General features: G+C 46.6%; 1 protein-coding gene across 1 annotated transcript in view; it reads left to right on the top strand.

Annotated features, from left to right (window-relative positions):
* The first annotated feature begins 5,559 nt into the window (after positions 1–5,559).
* The window catches only part of sulf2a (sulfatase 2a), a 9,454-nt gene continuing 6,123 nt past the window's right edge, over positions 5,560–8,890 (top strand). The window contains 6 exon segments of the mRNA XM_047026632.1: positions 5,560–5,853; positions 7,249–7,494; positions 8,076–8,315; positions 8,451–8,602; positions 8,718–8,822; positions 8,824–8,888. Coding sequence (XP_046882588.1) covers positions 7,308–7,494; positions 8,076–8,315; positions 8,451–8,602; positions 8,718–8,822; positions 8,824–8,888 — 749 coding nt within the window. The 5' untranslated portion in view covers positions 5,560–5,853; positions 7,249–7,307.

The following is an 8,890-nucleotide window of genomic DNA, read 5'->3' as shown; positions in this document are numbered from 1 at the left end:
TCACATCCCCTTAACGGTGTATGGATTCATTTGTGTTGTCTGTAATTTATGCACTGTGGTGTAGTGGCTATTTGCTGAAATGTGAAACCAATATTGTTCGTAATGATCATTATGTGGAGGCAATTACAAGTTCCCCTTTCTGCATGCCCCTAATTTGATGGCAGAAGAGTAATGGGTGTTAATTAAAAGGAAACAAATGCCAGTGTTGAGCCAGGTCCTGTGGCGCTTTGGGAACATTCCTCTAATTTGATCACAACAATAAAACCTGCATTAGGGGGGAAATAAACAAAAGCAAAACAGATCAACGTAAACGTGGACAGTGCTGCAGAGGGACAGAGCCAGTGTGACGATGACAAAGGGACAGTGCTGCTCATTGCAGCAACAGTTCATCAGACAGCCATGTTCTCAGGCTGTGATTCCTACAAAACCAGCCCAAAAGTGATTTCCTCCATGATCCTCTCTCTGTAGCCTGACAGTACGATGGCATTACCTAGGAGCCCACAGACTGCAGCATGGTGACAGTACGATAGCATTGCCTAGGAGCACACAGACTGCAGCATGGTGACAGTACGATGGCATTACCTAGGAGCACACAGACTGCAGCATGGTGACAGTACGATGGCATTGCCTAGGAGCCCACAGACTGCAACATGTTGACAGTACGATGGTTAGAGCCGCAGGACAATGAGACTACAGTATGGGTCTGTAATCCTGTAAGTGCTACACACAGCACAGCATGGGGGCTTTGCCTCTGGTCAATAAGTGCCAATAAGGAACCCGATCCCTCAGCAGGTCGTCATGTCCAGCAGCTTTGTCACAAGTTTCATCTGTTCCCCCCCCCTGTTTCCCATGCACATCACAACACCACAAACAAAGAGAGAACACTTACTTACTGACTCCGAAATCGCCCAAACCTTTCTCACCCCCAGAACCCAACCATTCAATGAGGAGCAGCAGAGTATTTACTAAACACGCCATTCACAGTTTCTTCTTCTTGTCCTCCAAACCCCGTAGACTTGGCCTCTGGGGGCTGCACCCAGCTGAGGCACTATCGAGGCTCTGTTTGGGTTTTCTCTACCACCTCCATGTTCTGTTTGGGGTTTCTCGACGCGTACTATGGAGACCATGGAGGGGGGCTAAGTGGCCTGACCCCAGCGGATCACCTCACACAGCCGTGCCCCCCCCCCCCTCCGTCCCCCCCCCCCCCATCGACACTGCTCCCAGACCACCACGCTCGGCCTGCATACCGCCCTGTTGCCGATGGAGACGGAGGGTTTGAAAACAGGAGGTGAGACTGAAAAGAGCTCGGCCCGTCCCCTGGGATGGTGACTGAATGGAACATGTTCTTCTTCTGAACGTCTCCTGCATCAAATTCCTGCATTGTTAGTGAAGCACCACAAACAAAATCCAACAAAAACAAGCCAATAAATATGACGTATCAGCTGTACTACAGGGCTGAGACTATGGATAATTTGTCCTCTGGTGCTGTGAGGGCAGACCTAGTGAAAACCACTTTATTTTTTACGGTTGCTTTGTTAATTTCCTAGATGTTCCAGAGATGATTATCCCTCGTTATCTTCCACGGCACATTCTAACAGCGATGTTTCAAGTCTGATGTCTTGTGTTGTGCGTTTGTAGTACTGCTGGGTTAGTCGGAGTTTGTCTTTGTTCTCCTGTGAGAGCTCGTGATGACTGGGGGCTTCTGTCTGCCGTCAGACCATCCGACTCCTCTCCTCCTCCATCTAGAAAAACTAATCACAAGCATCTCATATTTCTGTGTGTCATTGAAAGCATTCAGAAGATGACTTGTGATGTGGGTGATGGACGACAGAGATGAGATGATTTGTATGTGGTTGGGCGGGGGAGCAGGGGGGTGTGTGGGAGGGGGGTAGTTTGTGTGTTTGAATGTTCTATCTTCTATCTTAGTCAGAACACATCACAGAATCACCCCTTATCTGGAAGGAAAAGAAACAAGACTCATAGGAGGATTAATGATGTGTTAGGTGTCGGGGCTACACATAACTTCATACATCACTTTCTGGAGCTCACTCTCAAAGACAAGTACAGAGGTCTTTAGGGGCTGTTCCTGTGCTGCAGACAGAAATACTGAACCTCTGGGAAATACTCTGTCTGCTGCAGATTACTAGATTCACACACAATAACACACCACCACACTCACCCAAAAGGTTTTGTATGAAACTCAGTTCAAATATTAATTACATTTTATATCAGTTGTAAGAACTCACATTTTCCTCAGTTTTCATTCCATCATTTGTGTCTGTGTATTCAGATGGAACCTTGGTTTTGCAAAATCCGACTGTCAGGCTTTAACAAGGGTGCAGAGTTGATGAGAAATCTAAATTAAATCTTTTCCATGAATGTGGGTAACCACAGCGGTGTCTGGCGTCCTCCCAAGCCATTTGAAGTTATTAAAGATTACAAGCTCCCTTATGAAAAGAATGTGTAAGTGTTGTTGTTGCTGAGCATCACTAGGTTTTTGAATGAGATGGGCCTCTGGCCAGGCGGGGCTGGGGTGGAATGGGCTGGGGTGGGGTGGGCTGGGGTGGGCTGGGGTGGGCTGGGGTGGGCTGGGGTGGGCTGGGGTGGGGTGGGCTGGGGTGGGGTGGGGTGGGGTGGGCTGGGGTGGGTGGACTAGGTTAGGGGGTCTCTGCAGTGACCTGGCAAGGGAGATTCTTTTAAAGGTCATTGAATCAGTGTTCACTAATTAAGAAATCATTGATTTAGAGGTAATTATCTGTTCGAACAATCTAGGACAATTCAGCAGTATATGTTATACCGGTTTAGATTTGAGTAAACCACTATTGGTCTAGAAGTGGAGGCATAGTGAGTAAACAACGTCAAGAAAGTACTGTCCAGTTGTCCTGGACACCAGGTTCATATAGGCTTTGTTTATTATCACTGGTGGTGAAATGATAAACAAGCGGAACATACTGGTCGATTTTCTACAGCTACATATTATCATGTAAAGGGACCATTAATCTACAGTATTCAGTATCCCAACCTGTACCCTTCCCCCAACATACCACATCTCACATCACACACACACACACACTTTCCCTTCAGAGAAAGTTACTCCCACATAGAGACATGTCATTGCAGAATTTGCATCTGAATACTAACTTTTGTTAGTAAATTCAAGGGTCCTTGGTGAATTTGCACATTGGGTCCACATCTATACAACCAAATGGAAACAAAGTCACACATTCCCAAAGCTCTGCCTGGCTCAGATATGACCAACAGTGTGGTTGGTAGTATTGCAACAGGGTGTTGTTGGATCTGGGAGATATGTGTTTATGCATCCTTGGCCATCTCTACTGTTTGTTTAGACATAACAGACAGAACATTTAGAATTCCAGTTAAAGTTGAACAGTTCCATTATGATTCTATTTAATTTTCCTCTCTTCTAATTCTATTGGAAGCCCTTGGACTGTAAATCCAGTCATGGTTTTATGTTTGGTAAGAACAGACAGGAGTAGAAGCTGTCTTGCTTTGTTCTCCATAGACGACGCCGGAAGCTATCACTCTCTGTCTCTCTCTCTCTTTCTTACAGACAAATCCACAGTCCATTTTGAGCTTGCAGGCTCCTCCATATTTTATATGCATTATAAGACTGCTTGGGCTGATTAAAATATAAGCAAGCACATGCATCATGACTTCAATATGAAACAAGAGAGGTTCTCTTATTTTCTCACTTTCACTCAAATCATCTCTTTCTCCCAGGGGACTAGCATGGCTGGCATCTATCAGACCACACAATATGACAAGCCCAAGGTATTCTATTTATAGGTAAACTGCATTAACTCAAGCACAATGTTCTCTTCTTATCGTGTTCATTTTGATGTGTTTTCTCTCAGGCTGGGCTTTTGATCTGCATGTCATGTTGTTGGGCAGCACGGATTCTGTCGCAGGGTCACTAATGTGACTCATAGTGTGAACTGGCTCTATTGTTGTGACATTTACATTTCACTCTTTTCAATAAAAGATAACCATCATTAACATTTCATTTGGAGTGCACTTTCTGTTTTCCAATGTCTTGTTTCTATGGAGAGAAATGTTGTGCACATGTACTTCATTCTTGAACTACTTGCCTCGCAGACAAATAGCACTGATGCAACCTTGGAAAATGTTTGTGATAGTCTATTGTGTCCACAGGACTTATTACCTCTCTCTCTCTTTAGCTCTCTCTCTCTTTGTCTCTGTCTTTCTCTCTTTCTCAATATTTCTCTTTTTCTCAATCTCTCTCTCTTTCTCTCTCTCTTTCTCTCTCTCTCTGGGTGTCTCTCTCCTGTAATGTAAGAGTTCTGCTGATAATCATATTTACTCGTGTACTGTGTTGTTGTTTGCTGCTAAATGGCTAGATTTCTTTCACCCTGTCACATGCAGCTGAATCAGCACTGCCACATCACTCATCACTTAGTGTAAAGAGCTGATCTGGGCAGCATTCACCCCGACTCCCCGGCACACTGGCTTTAAATCATCCCATCCCGCCATGAGATTTTCTTAGCCTGCAGTACAGACAAACACACATCATCCCTCAGTGTGGGTTTACTAAGGACGACAGACGCTATCCAACTGCCATTCAGTCACATGTTTATTTTCACACATTTTCACAAACCATAGACCTACTTGAGTTATGTACTAAACATTCTCACTCCATCCAACTGAGAGAAATAAGATACAAGATGCATTTAAAATAATGATCCTAATACTAAATAATGAAAGAGAGAAACAAAGAACTACAGAGAAAGAAAGGAATGGAGTGAGTGAGAGAGACAGAGAGAGAGAGAGAGAGAGAGAGAGAGAGAGAGAGAGAGAGAGAGAGAGAGACAGAGACAGAGACAGAGAGAGAGAGAGAGAGAGAGAGAGAGAGAGAGAGAGAGAGTGAGTGAGACAGAGAGATAGAGAGAGAGAGAGAGAGAGAGAGAGAGAGAGAGAGAGAGAGAGAGAGAGAGAGAGAGAGAGAGAGAGAAGAAAAGAGAAAATAAAGGAGTGTAACTGTCAGTTGTAACTGATTAAAGACACTAATCCGATCAGTTCTCCTACCGAGGGAATGTTCTGGATCTCCAGAGAATCATTCTCCCACATCTCCACCGCCTGTCCACATCAATAACTTCACATTCACAAATAAGCTATTGATGTATCACACAGGCCTGGGAAATACAGTTGGAGGATTCTAGTCAATTCTTACCATATACTATTTACTTTCCTGTCATAAACGCCCTTTAACACTTTCCAGTGAGTGGCAATAATCAGTTGGACCATCAATGCTGCTTCTTCTCTCTAAGGGCATGAATACTCAAAGGCAGACACTAGCCGTGGAAGGTTTTCGTTTAAACAAAACTATTCCTTTATCTATTGTAAATGTCCTGGCAGCCATTTTGGCAAGGCATTTACTGCTGTATGGAGACAGAGCTGTTTAAGTGTTTTTTTCCTTTCACCAGGGTTTTTTGTGCGGTTTTCCATGTTGTCGTTGTTTTGTTTTTATCCCTTGCCAGTGATGTGAGGAGAAGAGCGGGATGGAGAGGGTAAAGGAAGGGAGAGAAGGACGAGCTGGGAGAATTTAAAACAGCAAAGTGCCCTGGGTCAGACCTGATGTATTCCTCTGGGAGGGAAGAATGCCCTGAAAAACAGGAGGAGGAATTCAGGCTGAGCTGATGCAGCTGTTTTTGTGCGTGTGTGTTTGTATGTGTGTGTGCGTATCCTGAGAAGGAAGGCGGTATGTTGGGAAGTAGGTGAAAGAAGGTATCCTAAGTGGCGCTCTACACAATGTATTTGAGTTGCAAAGAGACGCAGGAGGCATAGTGCCACAAAGGCGGATCTGCTTGGATTTGGGTAAGACGGAGTTGTTCCATTTGCATGCAGTACTTTCCAGTTTCGGGGGATACATTTTGTGGAAGTGATTTGTGCTCTTTGAGGGAATGTCACTAGGCATCAATACTGTGAGGAAAGAATACCTTTTCTCTCCTGGATGAAAACAGGCAGTTGGTCTTTTGGATACGTGTTATTACATTTGTGTGTGTGTGTGCGTGTGTGTGTTTGTGTGCGTGTTTGGTTAGAATGGTGGTGAATGGCCCATGGTGAGTGGAAGTACAGTTGTTGAGCTGTGCTTAGTCTCACAATAAGCCAGTCGCTTACCTGTTGTTTTAGTCCTCACTCAGGGACCATGCAGAGGCCGTTCTCATCTTCTGTACTCCACAGCCAGGCCGACACACCCCACACATGCCCCTGGAGGGTGAGCCTGTATGTCCTTAGGCCCTGGTCGTGCATCAGGAAGTGTTGTATTAGACCATATAACATCAGTAGTTACTGCACAGCACAAGTCACTGTGGGACTTTAGTACACAAAGTAAATCAACAAACAAGAAAATAACTGACATTTAGTTTTGAGACTTACATTTTTGGGGGTCTGTCTGTATTTCCACATGTTGTTGAAGAAATATTCTAATGGAGTAACTAGAAATAGAGTGTGATTTATGCACACAGCACAGGAAGACGTGGCGTAGGTCGTGTATTGAGGGAGGGTCACCATCTGAGCACCATCACTGTCACACTTTTACTTTATTGCTCCATTGCTTCATTAAGAATACACAGCGTGAAGAACGTTATTCCAATTCTCAAGTCAATTCACTTTTATTGAGCACACATGTTTTCACGTCTGTAAATATGTATTTCACCTCTCTTCGGAAATATCCAAATGTTAGTTTTGTACCTGCATTCATCTTCTCCTGTGTTTGTGTACATGTCCTGTATGTTCAAAGGCCTCCTTTTAGCCACGCTTACCGATGCTCTCCCATCTCCTCGCCCTCTGTATTGGCATCCTGTATTTACACGTTCCTCCCCCTGTTCCTCTCCTTCACCTCTGCTCTGCTAACCCTCCTCTGGGGCTCAGCGGGCGCTGATGGCAGCCTTGGCCCCTGGCCCAGCACCATTAGCTCCAGACCGCTAGCCATGTGTTCATCAGCACAGATCGTTACGCCGAGCCAATGACACCGCTCTAATGCATCATTAATGATTGATTAACGAGTGGAGCTCAAACGAGGGAGTTTGTACGGGGAGTGGATGGTAATGGCCCTGCTAGGGTCACATCTGTGATTTTTCATTTAATACGTGAAATCGGGGTGTTTTGACTCTTGAGATTTGGAAATAGATCGGTGGGTCTGTCTGTGTTTATATGATATCCCAAACTGAGTCCCGTTCTCTCTCTCCCTGTCTCTCTCTCTCTCTCCAGCGTGAGTGAGGGGGTCGGCCTCTCCTGCAGTTATTGGGAGGTCACCACAGGTCAAAGGGATGGCAGGGTGGAGGCTGAGTGGGCCCTGCCTCCTCCTCCTCCTCCTGGGGCTGCTGGCCCTGACCCAGGGCTCCTCCTACCTCTCTGGCCAGCGCCTGCGCACACGCCTTCAGAGGGACCGGCATGTCCGCAACGTCAGACCCAACATCATCCTCATCCTCACTGATGACCAGGACATCGAACTGGGTGAGACACTTTAGATTGAAGCGCTATCGGTGATGCGTAAGTGTGGGAACGTTTGTGTTTGTGTGGGTGTAAACGTGTGTGTGTGTGCATGTCCATGAGAGAGGTTAAGGATCTCTTTTGTCACTGTAACAAATTGTCCCCCTCAAAGTCAAGTGCCCCGTGGCCAACACCACTGTTGGCAGGGAGTGAGTGGCCTATGGCATCTATTGTCTGTGTGCCAGACCCTGGCCATATCCCTACCCGTTCAAGCCTTTAAACTGTGGATTGGGTTGGGGTGGCTGCATAATGGCCAAACTGACACCCTTTGTCCCTCTCTGATCGCTGGTAAGGAGACCCTTATTGAAATGCAGGAATTTATGGTTGAGCATCTGTTTCACTTAACAATCAGCATCAGCCTAAAAGCCTTTTACCGCACATGAATTTAAATGGGCTTCGCTCCGCACAGAAATCCTCTCACCCTTTTCGCTCTCAAATCTCCCCTCCATCTTCTGCCCCTCACCCTTCCTTTGCTCTCCTTCTACTGTGTCCCCTCTCCTCTTCACCCCCCCCCTCCCCCCCCCTATGTGTTTCTGTCACCTCAGGTTCCATGCAGGCCATGAACAAGACTCGTCGTATCATGGAGCAGGGAGGCACCCACTTCTCCAATGCCTTCTCCACCACTCCCATGTGCTGCCCGTCCCGTTCCTCCATCTTGACTGGGAAGTATGTCCACAACCACCACACCTACACCAACAACGAGAACTGCTCCTCCCCCTCCTGGCAGGCCCACCACGAACCACACACCTTCGCCGTGCACCTCAACAACTCAGGCTACAGGACGGGTAGGAAGCCTTTTGGAGACAAACACCCATACACACACACACCTGCATGTCGTACGTGCGATAAGTCGTGTCTTCTCGTATTGTTTGCATTCAGCACTGTCTCACTTTCTACTCCATCATCCACTCCTCCTGCAGCCTTCTTTGGGAAGTACCTGAATGAGTACAACGGCTCGTATGTGCCTCCTGGCTGGAAGGAGTGGGTAGCCCTGGTCAAGAACTCCCGCTTCTACAACTACACTCTGTGCAGGAACGGAGTCCGTGAGAAACACGGCAACAACTATCCCAAGGTCTTAGCCCATGTCCCATGATGCATTGCGGTCTCACAGGACAGCAGCAGCAATTGACGGAAATGTTGAGTGCATTCGTTTGGAAACTGACGTACGCTTCATCCTCACTCTCCAGGACTACCTCACTGATATCATCACCAATGACAGCATCAACTACTTCCGAACGTCCAAGAGGATGTACCCCCACCGGCCAGTCATGATGGTGCTGAGCCACGCTGCTCCCCCATGGCCCGGAGGACTCGGCACCACAGTACAGCACCGCATTCCCCAACGCCTCACAGCACATGT

This window comes from Hypomesus transpacificus, chromosome 9 (genome assembly GCF_021917145.1).
Source record: "Hypomesus transpacificus isolate Combined female chromosome 9, fHypTra1, whole genome shotgun sequence".
Classification (NCBI taxonomy): Eukaryota; Metazoa; Chordata; class Actinopteri; order Osmeriformes; family Osmeridae; genus Hypomesus; species Hypomesus transpacificus.
The sequence above is the reverse complement of the archived record's forward strand: the minus strand, read 5'-3'. Positions and strand labels throughout refer to the sequence as shown.